General features: G+C 45.4%; 1 protein-coding gene across 2 annotated transcripts in view; it reads left to right on the top strand.

The window, feature by feature from the left end:
• IFT74 (intraflagellar transport 74) overlaps nt 1–22,266 on the top strand; it is a 464,653-nt gene that overhangs the window by 7,942 nt on the left and 434,445 nt on the right. For both annotated transcript variants that reach the window (XM_069240788.1, XM_069240779.1), the window contains exons 2-4: nt 8,133–8,270; nt 12,748–12,883; nt 21,759–21,807. In XM_069240788.1, the coding sequence (XP_069096889.1) occupies nt 8,154–8,270; nt 12,748–12,883; nt 21,759–21,807 (302 nt within the window). In that variant the 5' untranslated portion in view covers nt 8,133–8,153. The remainder of the gene's footprint in view (nt 1–8,132; nt 8,271–12,747; nt 12,884–21,758; nt 21,808–22,266) is intronic.

The following is a 22,266-nucleotide window of genomic DNA, read 5'->3' as shown; positions in this document are numbered from 1 at the left end:
GATCATGTTCTGTATAGCTCCCACAGTGCTCTTTAACACTTGTATAGCTTTTCAAAGCAAGAACACGTACATTTGGTGAGGCATACATAGCATAAAATTGTACATAGGTAACAGTGAATAGCAGTTTTTTTCCTCTCTTGAATTTCTGACTGACATCACAGATAACTTGAGGTTTGCTATTGTTGTATGTTTGATTTTACTAAGAATTCTTAGATAAAATTCACTGTTACCCATCTCTATTTCTATATGTTTAATTTTTGTCAGACATAAAGTATGCCCTGTTTTAAAAGTAGTTTTGCTTAGAAAATCTGTTTAGAGTTTGTATATTGTATCATTTACTCATCATAACCCCTCCATTGGTAATTGTGCACATTTATCTTGATTATTGTGGAGAGATAATTTTAACTTTAACTGGATTTATTTCTGTGTTCAAAATATGTCTCTCAATCAAGGAGCACCTAATGTTACTCCTGTTTAAGTAAACTAAGCTTCATTCTTACCTTCCTCTTTGATAGTGCTAGTACTATTGTGTGAATCACTGCATGAAAGTATGAAACAACCAAGACTGGAGAAGGAGCAGTTACCTGTAACTACACTTCTTTAGCTTTGGTATCTTTCATAGAAGGCAGACCCTCTTTCATTCCCTTATGAGGTTCTTAATTCCTTTCACTTCATTGCCTATGAAATACTGAGCAGTGGCAGCCTCTGGGGAAGTGGAACCTGAGGACTCTCCTCATCATTATCTAGAAATTAGTTCATGCACTGAGATGAAGAGGCTGCTCGATGTGTGATGTTAAATGAGTGTTTGAATACTCTAATAAGATTCTTGGCTGGTGGTGCTAGGAAAGTTACCAAAACTAGAGAACTGGAGTTACAGGTAAGTAACCTTGTCATATGCTGTGGGTGTTGCAGAATTTGAATGCTTGCAGCGAGTATACTATAAGATATTATCATTTTTATAGTTTTAATTTTCCGCAGTGAGATCATGTTGTAGGTTATTATTTTTTTCTAAGCAAAACACAAACACTGTGGGATAGCGTAACTGGATGGACGGAATGCGGAACCAATCAAACATTCACCCCCAGTCACAGATCTGGGTTTAATCCATCCATTATTTTGCTCACCATGCCACCCCAGTTTGAACCCAGCCATATGCAAATCAGTCTTGACCCTGTTCCACATGGGAACAGTCCAGCCCGAACTTCCAGGCCAGGTTCTCCCTGGACCGGAAACAAGCATCCTGGGACCGGTTTCGGGGTTTCACCCCTCATCAGCCAGGCTAGCCTTAATCCAGTGGCACAGTGAGCCCGGGACCCACGTCTGGGCATACCCGGCGCACTTAGGGCGGCAAAAGCAAAGCAAAACACAAACACTGTGGGATAGCGTAACTGGATGGACGGAATGCGGAACCAATCAAACATTCACCCCCAGTCACAGATCTGGGTTTAATCCATCCATTATTTTGCTCACCATGCCACCCCAGTTTGAACCCAGCCATATGCAAATCAGTCTTGACCCTGTTCCACATGGGAACAGTCCAGCCCGAACTGCCAGGCCAGGTTCTCCCTGGACCGGAAACAAGCATCCTGGGACCGGTTTCGGGGTTTCACCCCTCATCAGCCAGGCTAGCCTGAATCCAGTGGCACAGTGAGCCCGGGACCCACGTCTGGGCATACCCGGCGCACTTAGGGCGGCAAAAGCAAAGCAAAACACAAACACTGTGGGATAGCGTAACTGGATGGACGGAATGCGGAACCAATCAAACATTCACCCCCAGTCACAGATCTGGGTTTAATCCATCCATTATTTTGCTCACCATGCCACCCCAGTTTGAACCCAGCCATATGCAAATCAGTCTTGACCCTGTTCCACATGGGAACAGTCCAGCCCGAACTTCCAGGCCAGGTTCTCCCTGGACCGGAAACAAGCATCCTGGGACCGGTTTCGGGGTTTCACCCCTCATCAGCCAGGCTAGCCTTAATCCAGTGGCACAGTGAGCCCGGGACCCACGTCTGGGCATACCCGGCGCACTTAGGGCGGCAAAAGCAAAGCAAAACACAAACACTGTGGGATAGCGTAACTGGATGGACGGAATGCGGAACCAATCAAACATTCACCCCCAGTCACAGATCTGGGTTTAATCCATCCATTATTTTGCTCACCATGCCACCCCAGTTTGAACCCAGCCATATGCAAATCAGTCTTGACCCTGTTCCACATGGGAACAGTCCAGCCCGAACTGCCAGGCCAGGTTCTCCCTGGACCGGAACAAGCATCCTGGGACCGGTTTCGGGGTTTCACCCCTCATCAGCCAGGCTAGCCTGAATCCAGTGGCACAGTGAGCCCGGGACCCACGTCTGGGCATACCCGGCGCACTTAGGGCGGCAAAAGCAAAGCAAAACACAAACACTGTGGGATAGCGTAACTGGATGGACGGAATGCGGAACCAATCAAACATTCACCCCCAGTCACAGATCTGGGTTTAATCCATCCATTATTTTGCTCACCATGCCACCCCAGTTTGAACCCAGCCATATGCAAATCAGTCTTGACCCTGTTCCACATGGGAACAGTCCAGCCCGAACTGCCAGGCCAGGTTCTCCCTGGACCGGAAACAAGCATCCTGGGACCGGTTTCGGGGTTTCACCCCTCATCAGCCAGGCTAGCCTGAATCCAGTGGCACAGTGAGCCCGGGACCCACGTCTGGGCATACCCGGCGCACTTAGGGCGGCAAAAGCAAAGCAAAACACAAACACTGTGGGATAGCGTAACTGGATGGACGGAATGCGGAACCAATCAAACATTCACCCCCAGTCACAGATCTGGGTTTAATCCATCCATTATTTTGCTCACCATGCCACCCCAGTTTGAACCCAGCCATATGCAAATCAGTCTTGACCCTGTTCCACATGGGAACAGTCCAGCCCGAACTGCCAGGCCAGGTTCTCCCTGGACCGGAACAAGCATCCTGGGACCGGTTTCGGGGTTTCACCCCTCATCAGCCAGGCTAGCCTGAATCCAGTGGCACAGTGAGCCCGGGACCCACGTCTGGGCATACCCGGCGCACTTAGGGCGGCAAAAGCAAAGCAAAACACAAACACTGTGGGATAGCGTAACTGGATGGACGGAATGCGGAACCAATCAAACATTCACCCCCAGTCACAGATCTGGGTTTAATCCATCCATTATTTTGCTCACCATGCCACCCCAGTTTGAACCCAGCCATATGCAAATCAGTCTTGACCCTGTTCCACATGGGAACAGTCCAGCCCGAACTGCCAGGCCAGGTTCTCCCTGGACCGGAAACAAGCATCCTGGGACCGGTTTCGGGGTTTCACCCCTCATCAGCCAGGCTAGCCTGAATCCAGTGGCACAGTGAGCCCGGGACCCACGTCTGGGCATACCCGGCGCACTTAGGGCGGCAAAAGCAAAGCAAAACACAAACACTGTGGGATAGCGTATCTATACAGATGTGATTCTTGGATATGCATTCTGAGTTCAGGTGTGTTGATTTGCCTAGTTCCTGCCTAAGAGTATTTCAAATGTGAATTTTTCCAGGATGGACCCAGTCCAGGAAGATCTACTTCAGTGAACTTTGTTGTTATGAATAGCATCTCTGTCTTTTCAGTTGATAGTTTGTAACCGGAGACCCCTGATTATTAATTTAGATTAGACATGAGTATTGTATAGGGCTTAAATCAAACCTAATAAAACAAAATATTGTTAAAGATATTCTGATAACATTTTATCCTGCAGTAGTTGATTAGCCATTAAGCTGCTGTTGGGGTGTAGTTATGTGAAATTAAAGTATTTCATGAATCCTAAGCATATCAGAGTAGTCAAAGATTAGGTTTGATTAAACATTCAATGAAGAAATTGGTGCAGCCAAATGAATAACATTTGTGCAAAACTTGATGCAGTTTATCATAGTTTGTGTGCATAAACATGATAATAAACTACGTAGCTGGACTAGTGGTTGCAATATGAGTGCATAAGAGATGGAGTGGGAAAAGGGATGAAAGAGAAACCAGCTTAAAGGTAGTTGATTTTTCTACAATCATTTTGTTTTGTAGAGGTGCTATTTACTCGACTTCTGTAAGTTTTGTTTGCTATAAAGTTTTACTGAACCAAGGGCCGTATGTACAAACCTTTTTGGAGATGTCTCAAACAACCCCATTGACAGAACTGGGTAATTTGCAGTTGCAAAAAAAACATTTGTAAATGTATAAATGCCAGACTGTGATTCAGTAACTTGTTACCGAATTGCAATTCATCTTTGCGAACCGTTATTTGGAAAAGGTGTGTTTGGGGCCCGTTCGAGAATGTAAAGAAAAATAACTTTTAAGAGCAGGCTGTGGTCCAAACATTAAGCTTAAAACTTTCATTTTCATTTTTTTAACATTTCAAGTTTTCCTCTAACTAAATGGGCTGCATTAAAAATGCTTTATTTAAAAGCAATCCCAGACATGGTCGTCTGCTGACCCCAGTAGGTCACCATCCCTGTGATGGCAGCAATTCCTAGTGGGTCATAAACTGTGACCTGTCTCATTATTGTTCATGAGGTAGATTGATTTGTGACTGTAGGAAAGTACCCTCTTTTTGGCGTGGTTACCCCCACTTTTTGCTTGCTGTGAGTGTGTTTTGATTGTGTTCACTGGGATCCTGCTAACCAGGACCCCAGTGACTGTGTTCTCTCCCTCTGAATGTGGTTCCTAAAACCTTGCACATCCCACAGTTGGCATGCTGGTGCCCCCATGTAAGTCTCCAGTATATGGTACTTAGATTGGGGCACCAGGGGTTCCCCAAGGGCTGCAGCATGTATTGTGCCACCCATGGGAGCCCATGAAAAATATGTCTGCAGGCCTGCCATTGCAGCTTACGTGAAAAGGTGCATGCACCCCTTCAGTTCAGGTCACTACACCTGGTCACTGTAAGTCACCCCTATGGCAGGCCCTCCTAGCCCAGAGGGCAGGGTGCAGGTACCGGTGTGTGGGCACCGCTGCATGAGCAGGGGTACTTCTACGACATGGGTACTCACAAGCTTTTTCTCGGGGGCCAAAATTGCAGTATGGTTTGCGGCCGAGGGCCGCACTGAAGTGACAGCGTGGGGGGGGGGGGGGGGCTTAGAAGGGGTGGGGCTTAGAGGGGCTAGATTTAGCAATTAGTGATATCTGGCGCGGATAGAGTGCTTGCTCCTGTCACCCTGATGGACTGACGGCTCGAACATCGAAACCCCCTGCAGTTCCGCGCGCACCAAACTCATCCCGCCCTTAGGGAACATCAATTATTCCTCTCTGATCCTCCATGCTACGCAAAATAAACGCTACAGCCAAGTGGGTGCTTTGCTCATTTCAAGGCTCAGTGCGTTTGTTGTGCGTTTCGCGGGTCCGCCAAGGTAGGTCCATGGAGCCGCTGGCGGCCCGCGGGCCGTACTTTGAGTAACGTCGTTCTACGAACTCCAGCTCCATTTTGGGGTTTTCCGGGCAGCCCGACCTGCTGCCCCCACAGGCAGGTTTTTACCCTCCTGCTGCATGACCAGCTCAAGCAGAGGAAGGCAGAACAAATGATTTCCTATGGGAGAGGTAGGCAACACCCTCTCCCTTTGGAAATAGGTGCTGCATGGCTTGGGATGGGTAGCCTTCCCAAAACACCGTTATGCTTTGAGGGGCACATTTGGTGGCTACGTGGCATAAACTGGTTTGCACCAGTCCAGTGACCCCTGGTCCCTGCTCTGGCAGGAAACTGGACAGTGGAAGGGGGAGTGACTACTCCCCTATCCATCACCCCCCAGGGGTGGTGCCCCCAGCTCCTCCTGGTGGCTACTTGATTATTTTGATTCTGCCATATTGAATCCAAAGTGGGCAGAGGCCCCTGGGAGCATCCGAGTGTCCAGGTCAGGCAGGTGATGTCACAGCCCCCTCCTGATAGGTGGTCACCATGCTAGGTGACCAATCTCCCCTGCCTTGGCTATTTAGGATCTCCCTCCAGGGTTGGTCTCCGGATTCGATGTGCAAGATTCGAGCAGGACTCCTCAGCATTGTTTACTTTATCTTCTGGCCACCCCTACTGCACCTTGACCCTCCAGGAACTGGCAATCTGCGATTCCAGCGACGACTCCGCTCTGTAATATTGTTTCTCCAGCTCCTTCCAGGAACTGTAACATTTTCCTGGCTGTGCAGCCTCTGAGGGTGAAGTCTTCAGCCTGCACAAGAAGCAAGAAGAAATCTCTCTTGGAGTGAAGGAGTCACTCCCCTGAATCCGCAGGCACCAACTGCAACGATGTCCGGCTGTGTGGACCTTCTCTCCTGCAAAACTGTGTAGTGGTCTGGAGTGCCCCCCCGGTCCTTTCCACAAGCTGTCCAACTTGGGAGATGGTAATCCCTTGCCTTTCCGTGCAAGACAGTACCCCTGTGCACAGCGACTCTTGCAGCTACCAAGGCTTGTTTGTTCCTCCTCCAAGGAATCTTCAGGCTCCGTGTAGCCCCCGCCTCCATCACTCTTCCCTGCAAAGCACAGTCTCCTGCCTGCTGCTCCAGCGATGTGGGACTCCTCTCCAGTGTGCTGAGTGGGCCTCACTGCAACTCCTGTGCCTGCTGCCTGCGAGTTGCCTGTGGGGGCTGCATTCTCGTCCTCCAACTCTCCTCACTGCTGAGGGTCACCTGGAACTTTCCTCCGTGGGTTTAGTCCCTCTGGACCTTGCTGGTCCTTTGCAGATCTGCAACTCTTCATGTGCGACTTTTGCCTTTGCCAAGCTTTGTTGGTGGTTCTCCAACACCACTGACTTACTGCAGCTCTTCTTCCATTGTGGGACATCACCTGCATCACTTCTGGAACTATTCTCCTGCTCCAGTGCTGCACAGCTGACTCCTTGTCTCCGCCATCGCTCTGACCCTGCATTTCCAGAAGGGTGGGTAGTGGCTGCTGCCCCAAACGGACACTCCAACTTGAAATGGACTTGTTCCCCTTCTTTCTTCAGGTCCTCTTCTATCAAGATCCACCTTTGGTTTCTTCCAGTCTTGCCTGGGTCTTGCACAGTCCTTTTCTAACTTTTACCTGTGGGTTTGGGGAAAAACAGGTACTTACCTCTTCCCTCCTGGTCGCTGGGGGGGGCACCCTGGTACTTACCTTTTGGGGTTCCTAGTTCCTCTAGCTCCCCTCTACAGATTCCACTTCATTGGGTGGGGGATTACCTTTTGTATTTCACTTACTCAGTATATGGTTTGTTCCCCCCCCACGGCCTTCAATGTTTTCTATTATTTAATTGTTTACTATTGCTTTCTATGCTAATCCCTTATTTCTATTGTTTATATAATAGTGTGTTTACTCACCTCCTAGTGGAGTATTGCCTATACAGTATTTTAAAAATTGTGTTACCATTATAAAGTACCTTAATTTTCATGTGTATAAGTGCTGTGTGACTGTAGTGGTATTGCATAACCTTTGCATGTCTCCTAGGTAAGTCATGGCTGCTAATCCACCACTACCTCTAGAGAGCCCTGGCTTCCTAGACATTATCTGCACCTCACTAATAGGGGATACGTGGACCTGGTATAAGGTGATACCGCTACAGGTGCTCACCACACACCAGGCCAGCTTCCTACAGTGACCTCACTAGGAATCACTATGTTAACTTTAGTACATTAGGGTTTGCGATTTTCTAACTGTGATTCGACAAGAATCTCAGTTTGGAATTCGCAAATTCCAAATTTTTGTCATCAGACCCTTAATCTCTGGCTACACTGGTGTGCTTAGCATTCATGATTTAAAATTATATGATCTCAGTAACACTGAGGCTTCAATGTTTTCAGCACCCAAGACCACCAATTAATATGTAGCTGGTCAGCTTCCATCTCATTGCCCTCTTGAGTTGTAGAAGATGGTGCATTATTACTCCCAGAAACAGGATACTTGACCTATGGGTGGACAGCATTGAAAAACGAACTTCATTCTCTAGCACTGTGATAGTGTAGTATATATCTGAGTGTGTTCGGTTATAACTACAAATTAACACCTTTAACAAGATGGACCAAACAGACTTGTATTAAGCAATATCTTGTCAAAACAAGTAGTCCTTCACAGCAGTTAAGATGTAACAACTGACGTGAGACTTTCTCATCTTCATATTTTTTTAGGAAGCGGATTAGCAACTAAACATGGCCAGCAATTCCAGACCCTCCTCAGCTCGCCCTGGTACTAGAGGAGCAGTTCCTACAGGCAGGCCACCCTCTGCGCTCCGGCCCCCACCCACAGGTGCCAGAGTTGGAACAAGTGTAAGTAAACAAAATATGAGTGTGCACGTGTGGGGGTCACTTTGCTTTTTAAAATATAAGATTCTACTTTTATTTATTTTTATTTATTTTGTTACATGTTATACGCTGATAAAAATGTCTTATACTGATCGATCACAGTTTCAGGGTTTCCTTGTGTGGAATATAAAAACAACATGATAACCTGCGACTCAGAGACCGGAGGATTAATTGTGCAATAGGGAGGACTAAACTGTGCAGCGGGGCTGGCTAAATTGTGCAACAAAAAATGTATATTATGTGCATAATGCAGCACATTTGGTGACAGTATTACTTAATTATTTTGTCATTTAGACATTAACTCTTTCCAGGCAAAGGTTTCACCTCACAAATACAACTTAAACACACAAAACAATGTTATAAACAACTGAAAGGTGAGCAGTGAATGTTTGCAAAGGGCCTTCTTCTTCATGGTAACATGCATTGCGAGTTTTTGACTTTTGATCCATTTGAGCTAGAAACCCCCTGCCTTTTAGAATTTAAATCTGAATACCATACAACAGATGATGCATTACGTGACAAACGCGACACTTCCAAAAATATGCCGAAAATGCTACAGAATTGCATAATTCCAGTGGCAGTATTTAATGGTAGGAATGAAAAAGACACTTAAAGGAGAGTAATATGCACTTCCATCATCTCTTCAATAGACTTTGAAAGGGGAACATGTTATACTCCTCAGCATGATAAGCGCCATTCCCCCAAGGCTATACATATTTTTTTTAAATCAAACAAGGTCTCCTGTTGCTGGATACAAATGAATCTAAGATGTTGCACTTTTTTATAATCTACTTGATATAATCATGAAAAGATTGGGTTTAACGACTAGCAGAAGCTACAAAAGGCTTTATTTTAGAGTGTCCCATTACTAATTTAGAGTGAGACTGTTCATAGCCGCCAGTATTATTTTGTAAAGACTCACCCTTCTGACTTGGTAAAATAACCAGACTTTGTTTGGATTTATTTTCCTGGTGGGGTAGGGGAGCATGAAGTTTTGGACCAGAAGTATAGTTTGGTGGTTCATTGTAGGGCTTATGGGTTAAGACGAACATTACAACTTTGGCCGTCCTTTACCGGTATCTCCGTGAAACATGCTCGGATAGCTGAATCTAAGTGCATTGGGTATGTCTTCTCGCAGCAGTAGAGTGTTGCTAAAATACCAAATTCTTATGGGACTGGCTGGGTGATGCTGACACCTACAGCGCCTTCTCATGCTCTTGGCTGCTGAAGTGCTCGAGTAGCCGTTGACTGATCTACATCTCTGGTGTAAGCTACACTGCATTTGGGTTTGATGTGCCTTTAATTTGGAGTTTTTAAAGCAGCCTGGAGGTCTGCACTTTGCAAGCACTCGTAAGTAAGACATCATTATTTTTTAATGTAGTTCTGTCTCATATATACTAAACCATCACTTTGAGCACCTTTGGTGTGTGTCCTGCAGCACTCACCAGAAAGCAGTGCTTCATATTGAGCCAAAGGAGGTGTATGCAACCCGCATACATCGTTTTGTTCCTTGGGGGAGTGAATATTGTCCAGCACAATTTGAGGCAGTGGCATAAACACTTTGGTGTAATGCAGTTAGCTTGTCAGATTGAGGGGGAACAGGGCGATGCTTCTAGGATTTTTTCATAGCAGATCATTTAGGGCAAATGTGGTTACATAGCAGTTTGAAACTGAGAACACAAATGTAGATTAAAATTCCACCAAAGCTTTCTTTGCAGAATTACATTTGCCCAACACTACGTTCAGGTATTATTGATTTACTGGACCTAGATAATATATTCCTAAAACTAAGCATGTGTTTAATGGCAGTTCAAACAATAGGTAGCCAAACATGTCTTCGATAAATTCTTCATGCTATTCAAAACAAGCCCCAAATAGGTAAGAATGTATATGTTGCACCCTCTAGCCCAATTTCACAAATTTAGCAAAATAATATGAAATAAAGTTTTCTATTATTGTTCTCACACAGTGACTGAAGAGAAATGAGATGAGCCATTTCAGTGTAGTACTTCCACTGTAAACCTGCAGTCTTTGCAAGAGGACACTGGGTGATATTACTTTAAAAATTATTCTCAGACAAATATAATTGCCACAATGTTGCATGTGGCTGTCTACATTGTATTCACCCACATTCTTCATTCCACATTCGAACATTCCGACTGACATTCATAGAGAACTTGATATTCACCCAATGACTCACATGCGTTCCTTGCGTTTACAGACTTTCCCATCAATACAGCCCACCACTAACACATGTTGACAAACTCAGCTGCCAGTTGTCAAGTACATTTCACTAATAAAAAAACTACCTATTAGCTTTGCCATTACTTGTTATAAATCAGTTTATGCTGTAAGAAGAATCACTCTTTCAGATGCACCAAGGCCTAGCTATTTCAGTGACTACGTTTTCTAGACTGATAAGTTAGGCACTATTATTCTTTAGAGACATCCTTCAAAAGTTTCCATCATAGTTTTACATGTAATATAAGATATTAGCATTGTGAAACATGGAGAGTAGGGCAGAGAAGTAGGATGCACAGTAGGTGTAGGAGAGTTACTGTTTTCAGTTAAAACAGTGTGCTTACTAGGTAGGTCCATAGGAGAAGTTGTGGAATAGCGATTAGAAGAAGTCTTTCATCCTGAGACGCTTACCCTTAGATGCTTACCGCCCTTGAAGTAGGGCAAAGTGATCGTGTTCTGTTTATAGCAGATAGACCAATAGGGATGTGAGGAGTGGAAGAGCCATGATCTTATGTAGTGCTAATGTTATTGAGACAGGCAACAACGAGGTGCTGGGTTGTAAGCTCAATGATTATTGTTTGGCATAGAGTGTGCAGGCTGGGTAGACTGGATGTAGCAGGCATGTCTTCAGGCAGTGGTGGATATTTGCTTCTGGTACTGATGTGGGGAATGCTACATCCTAAGCCACCTTGCTGCTCTAACTTTGGCGTCGGAGCAGAGCTGCTCAGGGACAGATACCTGATCTGCTGCTTTGATGTAAGCTACATAGCGTTCGGTCTGTTGTGTCTTTAATTGAACATTTTTAAAGAGGCATGAGGGTCTGCATCTAACAAGCACTTTTAAGCAAAGCATCATACTTTTGAATGTAGTTCTGTCTCTCACAGGGGCCTCAGGTTCTCTTAGAGCACCTTTGTGGAGAGTCCTGCAACATTCATGAGGAAGCAGCACTGTATACCAAGCCACGAGGGTCAAATATTTAAGTGTGGGTCTTGCACAGCAGTTTTTATTATTCAGGGAAATTAAATTTTCCTGCTCAAGTTGAGGCTAAGAGGAGTGAGAACAGCAGCAAAGACGCTTTTGTGGGTTGCAGTGACTTTGTGAGATCGAGGGGTAACAGGGTGTGCTGGTGGTTTCATCTTCACATGTATTTTTGTTTATAGCTCCGGAAGGACAGTATCTTTCTTGCCCCATCCTTTTAACTGAGACAGAGAGAATATGGTGTACAGAGTATAGGTCTGCAGTAACACCTTATATGCCCTTCTAAGACTTAAAATGTCTGAAATTGTGTTTGAATCAATGAGAATGCACATTTTCCTCTGTCTCGCTATGAGATCTTGGAATGGCAAGTGATTCTTGATATAGGGGAGTGGTAAATAGGACAGCCATTGTCAAATGTATTTATTACAGGAACAGTACTTTTGGAAAAACAGTTGAATATCAGCGATGGGCATGATAGGGGGCATAAGAGGGAATCATGTGTGTACTAATTATATAGCATGAGCTTAGTCGATGAGCATTGAAGTACAGTACAGAAGTAAAGGTAAATATACAGTAAACAAGTGATAGAAGGGTAGCAGGGTTCTGGGAGCAGATGTGAGTTACTCTTGGGCCATTAGTGCATGTTATCCCAAATGACACTGACTCCCCTTTCTCACCTTCTATAGAGTGTTAAAAGGGCTTTTCCAGATGCTTGGTCCTGGAGGTACATGGGTGTGGAGAATTGTGCTTTTATGATTTGGCTACGTAAATAATGTTTCTAATGATAGTTACCAGTGGACCTACAATATCTTTATACTAGTAATTGGATCTAAACCCTCTTTGAGGCTTCCTCCCTTAAAGTGGGGGCATTCTTTAGTTGTCAGGTAAGAGAATGTGGCCGCTGTGTTTGAATTGGGGGCAGGGGCTAGTCCATCTTCTTGAAGACAGAAGCTGTGAGGCTTGCCAGAATTTAAGCGATATGTTGTGTGTTACGTGGATTTAACATTTCTCACTTGCAGAGGGGAGGCCTGGGATCAGATGTTAAGTTCCCTATTGATACAGGGAAATTAGTTCAGGGAGGGTGATCGATGCCCACACCATGATTCCCCCCTTGAGGTTTGGCAGCTGTGAGTTTGATCAAGAATGCTGCATCTATAGAATCTCTGCATTTATAGCATCTATTCCAGTACATACATTAAATTTGTGTGTTTCTTATATCTAGATGCCTCCTGGAACAGCAAGGCCTGGTACCCGTGGTGGTCCCATTGGCCCTGGAGGGGTTCTGTCAGCTCAAATAAAAGTAACCGATCGACCAGTTACACAACAGGGATTGAGTGGAATGAAAACTGGCATGAAAGGTAATGTATTAATAGTGGTATCTACAATAAAACTCTAAGCTACTAATGTCCGTGTGCCAAAAGTGTTTTCAAACAGACCTATGATGATTATGAACAACAGTACTTTCCAATGCTAAGAATGGTGTGATAATTAGGCGGTGCTTCCAAATCATACCTTCTCTCTGTCTCATGAGTTGTTCTGCAAAGATTCTGAATGCTGCTTGTGTGCCAAACCCAAAAGTCTTGGGTACACAACAACAGTGTAAAGGTGTTCCCCACTGTAAGCCTTTAGTATTGACATTTTTAATGAACACTCCTTGTGTTATTTTCAGCCAATGCAGTCATTACCCCCTGTTCTATGAATTATTTTTTTTATCAAAGAATGGCAGGTCCATTTTTACCAACTTTCAAATGAGGGTCTGGACAGTTTTGTGAGTTTTGGTATCCTTTGTCACTCCCCATTTATTTTTTGTTCAAGTGATTTGTGAGGCACAATAAGTTTTTTTTTCTCCACATTTCTTCATGAGCTCAAGAGAAATGACTAAATGTGTGCTTAGCGTTCCAAGATCAGTGTGTTCCCCACCTCCTAATAAATCTTAATACCACTACATAATCTGATTTGAGAATAACAAATCTTTCAGTTTCCATAATCCACACATATGCTCTTTATTGAAGCATTGCTCTGCACTGTTGTGTGACTGGTTCAGGATGAGGCTCAAATGGTGATGTACCATCAACAGATTTATTCCTTTACTGGCCTCCACTCATTCTTCTTCTAGTCACATTGTGTTCCAAGATTATGACTTGACATTGACCTGTTGCATCTTATAAACTTTGTCAGGCCCTTTTTATAATGTTGTGCTATTGCAAGCATTTCCAATTGGTGAAAGCTCCAGTTTCAAACTATTTTAGGGACTTGTATTTAACAATAGCATCACTTGACTTCTAGGTTGTTGGCATTAGATCTAGTTTTAGCGTGCACTACCTTTTAAGGACAAACTCTCAAAATATGCTTACACTTTTATTATTACATCTACTAATCAAATGTAAACACAAAGCATAGTCTAAATTACAGGATTTGTTAAAATACTGTTACACAGCATCCAATAACAAATACCAATAAGTAGAATATGTATTTATTTTCATATTTGTAAATCTCCTAGCCAAGAGTAACATCTACGATCTCTATTGGAGTAGATCTGTCCCTCATTCATTTGGTTCGGGCATTGGTTTTTACCTCGTCTCAGGGAACCATAACAACTTGCAGATAATATATATGGTCACATTTCACTTGTCCTCTGTGCATAGAACATGGAAGAAAGCTAATGAAGAGGCATAAATACTCTTTTGATAAGATCCCTGACATTTTACCAAAAATCTAATCTAGCAAAAATTCCATGCGCACTTAGTTTTGTTTTTTAAATCTAGCAATTCTCATCCTATATCCAGGGTACCAATATTTCGGTCAGGAAGGAGAAGCAGATACCTGTCATGAGGCCTTACCATCTTCTGACATCTGCAGGTTTTAATACAGTCATCACTGTATCCCCAGACTGGGAGTCCTTACCTGTGCCTTGTGAGGGACTCCTACAGATTGTTTGTAGACATAGTTGTCCTGACCTAGCCTGTAACCACATCATATTCACCAATACCTAGTCCTCTCAGGTCTAAGCATTTCTGCTGCAATTGTTGATGGGATGCTGGCACTGTGACCCTTACGCCCTTCAACATGTTGTCTGGCAGTCCTAGTCTTGGAAACAGCTTCATAATGCTTTATAATCCAGTCTTAATTCTCTCATGCACCTTATTAATTTCCTTCTTCTGGAATTCCAACAATGGATTTTGTGTGCTGGTTTTGACTGCTCTTTCTCTACTACTACACAGCTCTTTGATTTTTCTCGTCCTCTTGATAGCTGCCTTAGTATTCCTAATATTTTAGGTTCATTTCTGCATGATGCGATTGAAACCATGTATGACATCGAAGGAAATTTCCAATTTAAGTTTTTAATTTTCAATCTCCTTCATCGGAGACACATTTACCATGGACACTGTCATTGACCACAAAACACTTGCCTACTGCTTCAGAGTTTAAGTATTTGGAAGACTGCTGTTGACTTAAAATAACTTCAGTTATTGTCATTCCTCATCTTCCTTCAGATCTTTTCAGGCTAGACCCTTGTCCCCTTCAGTAGAAAGTTCAGATATTGAGTTTCTTCTACAGAAGCATCCAACTCAGTGGAATTAGTCAAACAGTGAGAAGTGCAGGGCCAGGACTTCTGCTATAGGAGATTGTGAGCCCAAGAAAATGCACAGTGACATTATGGTCCAGAGGTGTGATGAAACGCCAGGATGCCACCTCACTTCCAGAAGGGAGCTTGGTGCTAGAAAAGAGCATGCTTTAAGATAAGACTGAACACCAAGAGATCTCATGGACTGCTTCAGAAGAACCGGTCGGCTCATGATACTGTGCCAGGCAGAGACTCATCATCAGTCTGGGGGGCATATTCTCCTACAACTCCACCAACATCTCCCTCAAGCATGAAACCACTGATGAACTCAACATATTTTGTAACATTTTGACAAGAGATGAAGCAAAGCCTAATACTTCTCTGACAGTTGCACATTCCAAGATTTCTTAGATGTTCGAAATCCTTCACCACAGAAGCTGCAACTGTTTATTGTCTATGGATTGTATCTTAATGAGTATGAGAGGAGAGTTTTCTCACACCAGGTTTCATTGTAAGTGCAGTCCCACTTCCCTTTAAAACATTTAAGCTACGAAAACAAGTTCCTCTTTTCTGAGATCAGTTCCAAAGCAGACTCTTCCACTCAATTATCTGTTTGTTAAATGACATCCACAGCAAGACTCTCCTGCTTGTCTATTCAATCAGACAAGGATAGTGAGTGATTAGACTCTGTGGAAAAGACCGTGTTTGACTCTTCAGCTAGAGCCAAGGGAACTGCAAGTGCCAACACAGCAAGAGTTTCAAATCCTGAATTATGGTTGTTAGTGCAGCAACAGAATCCTCTGACAATACATCATATAGGCCTTGAATGGCGTTGTGAGAAAGTAGCCTCTTTCTAGCCTTGTTACCCCCACTTTTGGCCTGTTTGTGAGTGTATGTCAGGGTGTTTTCACTGTCTCACTGGGATCCTGCTAGCCAGGGCCCAGTGCTCATAGTGAAAACCCTATGTTTTCAGTATGTTTGTTATGTGTCACTGGGACCCTGCTAGTCAGGATCCCAGTGCTCATAAGTTTGTGACCTATATGTATGTGTTCCCAGTGTGATGCCTAACTGTCTCACTGAGGCTCTGCTAACCAGAACCTCAGTGGTTATGCTCTCTCTGTACAAATTGTCACTAACAGGCTAGTGACCAATTTCACCAATTTACATTGGCATACTGGAACACCCTTATAATTCCCTAGTATATGGTACTGAGGTACCCAGGGTATTGGGGTTCCAGGAGATCCCTATGGGCTGCAGCATTTCTTGTGCCACCCGTAGGGAGATCTCACAATTCTTACACAGGCCTGCCAGTGCAGCCTGAGTGAAATAACATCCACGTTATTTCACAGCCATTTACCACTGCACTTAAGTAACTTATAAGTCACCTATATGTCTAACCTTTACCTGGTAAAGGTTGGGTGCTAAGTTACTTAGTGTGTGGGCACCCTGGCACTAGCCAAGGTGCTCCCACATTGTTCAGGGCAAATTCCCCGGACTTTGTGAGTGCGGGGACACCATTACATGCGTGCACTATACATATGTCATGACATATGTATAGCGTCACAATGGTAACTCCGAACATGGCCATGTAACATGTCTAAGATCATGGAATTGTCACTCCAATGCCATTCTGGCATTGGGGAGACAATTCCATGATCCCCCGAGTCTCTAGCTCAGACCCGGGTACTGCAACTGCCTTTCCTGGGGTTTCACTGCAGCTGCTGCTGCTGCCAACCCCTCAGACAGGTTTCTGCCCTCCTGGGGTCCAGCCAGGCTTGGCCCAGGAAGGCAGAACAAAGGACTTCCTCAGAGAGAGGGTGTTACACCCTCTCCCTTTAGAAAAAGGTGTTAGGGCTTGGGAGGAGTAGCCTCCCCCAGCCTCTGGAAATGCTTTGATGCGCACAGATGGTGCCCATCTCTGCATAAGCCAGTCTGCACCGGTTTCACGGATCCCTCAGCCCTGCTCTGGCGCGAAACTGGACAAAGGAAAGGGGAGTGACCACTCCCCTGACCTGCACCTCCCCTGGGAGGTGCCCAGAGCTCCTCCAATGTGCTCCAGACCTCTGCCGTCTTGGAAACAGAGGTGCTGCTGGCACACTGGACTGCTCTGAGGGGCCAGTGCCAGCAGGTGACATCAGAGGCTCTTTCTGATAGGCTCCTTCAGGTGTTGCTAGCCTATCCTCTCCCCTAAGTAGCCAAACCTCCTTTTCTGGCTATTTAGGGTCTCTGCTTTGGGGAATTCCTTAGATAACGAATGCAAGAGCTCATCAGAGTTCCTCTGCATCTCTCTCTTCACCTTCTGCCAAGGAATCGACTGCTGACCGCACTGGAAGCCTGCAAAACTGCAACAAAGTAGCAAAGACAACTACTGCAACCTTGTAACGCTGATCCTGCCGCCTTCTCGACTGTTTTCCTGGTGGTGCATGCTGTGGGGGTAGTCTGCCTCCTCTCTGCACTAGAAGCTCCGAAGAAATCTCCCGTGTGTCGACGGAATCTTCCCCCTGCAACCGCAGGCACCAAAGAACTGCATCACCGGTCCTCTGGGTCTCCTCTCAGCACGACGAGCGAGGTCCCTTGAACTCAGCAACTCTGTCCAAGTGACTCCCACAGTCCAGTGACTCTTCATTCCAAGGTTGGTGGAGGTAAGTCCTTGCCTCCCCACGCTAGACTGCATTGCTGGGAACCGCGTGTTTTGCAGCTACTCCGGCTCCTGTGCACTCTTCCAGGATTTCCTTTGTGCACAGCCAAGCCTGGGTCCCCGGCACTCTAACCTGCAGTGCACAACCTCCTGAGTTGTCCTCCGGCGTCGTGGGACTCTCATTTGTGACTTTGGGTAAGCTCCGGTTCACTTCACTTCATAGTGCCTGTTCCGGCACTTCTGCGGGTGCTGCTTGCTTTCTGAGTGGGCTCTTTGTCTTGCTGGACGCCCCCTCTGTCTCCTCACGCAATTGGCGACATCCTGGTCCCTCCTGGGCCACAGCAGCATCCAAAAACCCTAACCGCGACCTTTGCAGCTAGCAAGGCTTGTTGGCGGTCTTTCTGCACGAAAACACCTCTGCACGACTCTTCACGACGTGGGACATCCATCCTCCAAAGGGGAAGTTTCTAGCCCTTGTCGTTCTTGCAGAATCCACAGCTTCTACCATCCGGTGGCAGCTTCTTTGCACCCACTGCTGGCATTTCCTGGGCATCTGCCCACTCCCGACTTGATCGTGACTTTTGGACTTGGTCCCCTTGTTCCACAGGTACTCTCGTCTGGAAATCCATCGTTGTTGCATTGCTGGTGTTTTGTCTTTCCTGCAGAATTCCCCTATCACGACTTCTGTGCTCTTTGGGGAACTTGGGTGCACTTTGCACACACTTTTAAGGGTCTTGGGGTGGGCTATTTTTCTAACCCTCACTGTTTTCCTACAGTCCCAGCGACCCTCTACAAGGTCACATAGGTTTGGGGTCCATTCGTGGTTCGCATTCCACTTCTAGAGTATATGGTTTGTGTTGCCCCTATCCCTATGTGCCCCCATTGCATTCTATTGTGACTATACATTGTTTGCATTGTTTTCTATTGCTATTACTGCATATTTTGGTATTGTGTACATATATCTTGTGCATATTTGCTATCCTCATACTGAGGGTACTCACTGAGATATTTTGGCGTATTGTCATAAAAATAAAGTACCTTTATTTTTAGTATATCTGTGTATTGTGTTTTCTTATGATATTGTGCATATGACACTAGTGGTACTGTAGGAGCTTCACTCGTCTCCTAGTTCAGCCTAAGCTGCTCTGCTAAGCTACCTTTTCTATCCATCTAAGCTGCTAGACACCCCTCTACACTAATAAGGGATACCTGGGCCTGGAGCAAGGTGTAAGTACCTCCTGGTACCCACTACAAGCCAGTCCAGCCTCCTACAGGCGTTAAATCAGATGCTCAGTAGGCACTCCTCAATCTTTCCTTCTTTTGTTGAGAATTAGTTTCCCAGGCACCATTATAGTTCTCACAAATAGAAGTACCAGCAACAAAGGGGACAACCTCTTAACATCAGTAAAGACAGTCTTTCCACCCACAAAAAACATCTAGAGGCAGAGGCGGGCATCATTCTTCCCTACCACGAGCAGGAAATCTTTCAGCGGCTGGCTTTCATATTCTCCCTCTCCTCTCAGTCATTCCAGTACGGGGAAGGCTATTCAATGGTATTGCAGAGTGGCACAAGGAAACAAAAGACAGGTGGATGCTGTTTAATGTGAAATGGCTATTTGATTAAAGTTCAAATGGCCTACTCATGTCGTTCCACCAAACTAGAAGTTTATTCTCAGCCGTTCCCATATCCAAGGAGTATTACGTTCCTAACATCAGCTCTCCAAATCTTCACAGGCACCTGGGCTAACAACCTCCTACTTCTAGGCAGACGTATTTCTCCAGGGTGCAGGCCTGGGTGTCTCCTCATAGCAGACAAGTCTCTCCTCATTCCAATACAGTTCCACCAGCTCTGTCAGAGACACCACATGCCTCTCCTGGGCTAGTTCCAGCTGTGCCCAGGTATAGATCTTTATGGGCGTAGCCAGCAGACCACATTTGTTGTAGGTGCAGGAAGAGGGGGAGGAGCTAAGAGTGCTCTGGTAGAGGCAATGCAGCACATTTAAAGGGAAGAGACCCTGTTACTCCTACACAAAGGATACTGCATCCCTTTAAAACCTAATCTAGGGCAGAAGGTGTGTTCAAAGAGTGAGCTCCCAGGTCAGCAGTGACCTTGCAGCCTCACACAAAAGCTTCCATCTATCCAGATTTTCACACATGTGGAATCCAGAATTATTAGTTAGTTAAGTTAAGTTTATTTCATATTGTAGTGAGGTTTAGTAAAAATATACAATAAAGTTTACTTGCATCTGACAGACACAAAGGCGGTCCTTCTGACCGCGGCGGGCGGCGGTAGCCGCCCGCCATGCGGTCACCGCCATTTGGCCGCTCCGCGGTCAAAAGACCGCGGAGGCCATTCTGGCTTTCCCGCTGGGCCGGCGGGCGCCCGCCAAAGGAGCGCCCGCTGGCCCAGCGGGAAAGGCCCTGCAACAATGAAGCCGGCTCCGAATGGAGCCGGCGGTGTTGCAGGGGTGCGACGGGTGCAGTTGCACCCGTCGCGAGCAGACAGTGAAAATCTTTCAGGGGGCCCTGTTAGGGGGCCCCTGCACTGCCCATGCCAGTGGCATGTTCAGTGCAGGGGCCCCCAGGGGCCCCACGACACCCGTTCCCGCCATCCTGTTCCTGGCGGTAAAAACCGCCAGAAACAGGATGGCGGGAAGGGGGTCGGAATCTCCATGGCGGCGCTGCAAGCAGCCCAGCCAGGGGTAATCCGGCGGGAAACCGCCGGATCCCCTTTTCTGACCGCGGCTTTACTGCCGCGGTCAGAATGGGCACTGAAGCACCGCCAGCCTGTTGGCGGTGCTTCCGTGTCCCTCCACCCTGGCGGTACATGACCGCCAGGGTTGGAATGAGGGCCAAGTGTATATATGCCTTCCACCCATCTCCTCAACATTTATAAGGGAAAGACAAGATTAAGCAAAATGGCAGACTATTTATACATGAGAGACCTGTGGTTATTTCCCCATGAAGATCACAACTTAGGGCGTCTCCCTACATTTTATCAGAGAGGCCCTCAATGAGCTTGACTGACTGTTCATGTCACTGAGGTAAATTGAAAAACTGGAGAGAATACATTAGAGATAATATTTGGGACATAGGGCAGTGGAACACACTTTCCAGAGCCACACAGGAGATTTTCCACTCCTATAAATGATATACTCAGATGCCATACTGATACTGATAGTACCAGACTGACCTTGATAAAGATGGTATTTAGAAGTATATTTTGGGTCAGGGATAGTACAAAACAAGCTGCCTTAGAGAGGGATTACCTTTCTAGGCTCAGATTCTCCACCTACCCTACCATTCTCGCGTTTGGCATCCTTGCTGCGATAGTCATGCAATGTAGACACTTGATTCTCCCACAAGAGGCCATAAACATTGTAAAAGAGTCTTTCCACCAAACCATTCTATGTCTTTAATCAGTGTCCTTACATAGCAACGGTATCAACCTAGCTATGTTCCTTGGAGGAAGCACTGTTCCTCTGCCTGCTTCGTTTGTCAACATTAGATTTGCAGTTTACAGTTACCAAGGTACATTTCACTCCTTTTACAACCTGAGTGAGTCTTTCCCAGGTTTTGTTTTTCTCCAATGATTAAGAAGTTCTTGGTGGGTGCTAGTCAGAAGGCCCCATAATCTATAGGGGCTAAAACATTTAGGGCCCCTTTTCAAGACTATAAATAAATCTTCTTAACAACATCTGTGGTGCAAGACATCATTCCAGTGAGGCAAACACCTCTCCTCTTACAGTAAGCAAAATCCACACTTTCCACACAGTAGAACTGCCTTCCTTCTCTCTTTCTATTTTAAATACACATGCTTTGGTACAGACCATCAGTACTGAATTTGCACTGCTACATAACTCTAGCTTGATCACTATAACTAGATAAACACTGATTGTTCAGTTTCATGTCTTTACTGTAGTGTCTGTTTATAAGAAGATGTTTTATCATGAGAAATTAGAAAATTCTGTAATGGATTCAACGTACCTCTGCAGGGCAAAACAAATTAACTATTGTCTTCTCTGATTAGGTCCTCAAAGACAGATAATGGATAGATCATATTATCTTGGACTTCTCAGGTGAGTGGCCTCTATGGAACGCAGAATTTTAAAGTGACTTTGTTATATGGTTTTTACTCAGATAATAGGACTGCGTATTTAAGGCGGCATAACTTCAGAATGTGGGAGATTGAGTCTGTCCACACCATCAGTAACTGTCAGGCCAATTCCTGGCTAGCTCACAGTGCCTCACCCAAACCCCCAAACCTACTGGGGTGGAAGGTGATTGTGGCAACCTGAACATGACACACTGACTCTCCAGGGAAGTTGTAAAAAAGAGAACTTAACCTTTTGTGGTATTATTCATGCATGCTTAGGCGTATTGGTCAGAAAGACAAAGACCAGTTGTTGTTTAGTTCCTCCAACTAAGTTATGCTAAAGTACTGTGTCATACGTTCACAACACAGATGAACGGCAGTAGTTCTTCCACCATTTGGCTTTCATATGGGACATCCATTGCTGAGCAAAAATAGAAGTAGC

This window comes from Pleurodeles waltl, chromosome 1_2, assembly GCF_031143425.1.
Source record: "Pleurodeles waltl isolate 20211129_DDA chromosome 1_2, aPleWal1.hap1.20221129, whole genome shotgun sequence".
Lineage (NCBI taxonomy): Eukaryota > Metazoa > Chordata > Amphibia > Caudata > Salamandridae > Pleurodeles > Pleurodeles waltl.
The sequence above is the reverse complement of the archived record's forward strand: the minus strand, read 5'-3'. Positions and strand labels throughout refer to the sequence as shown.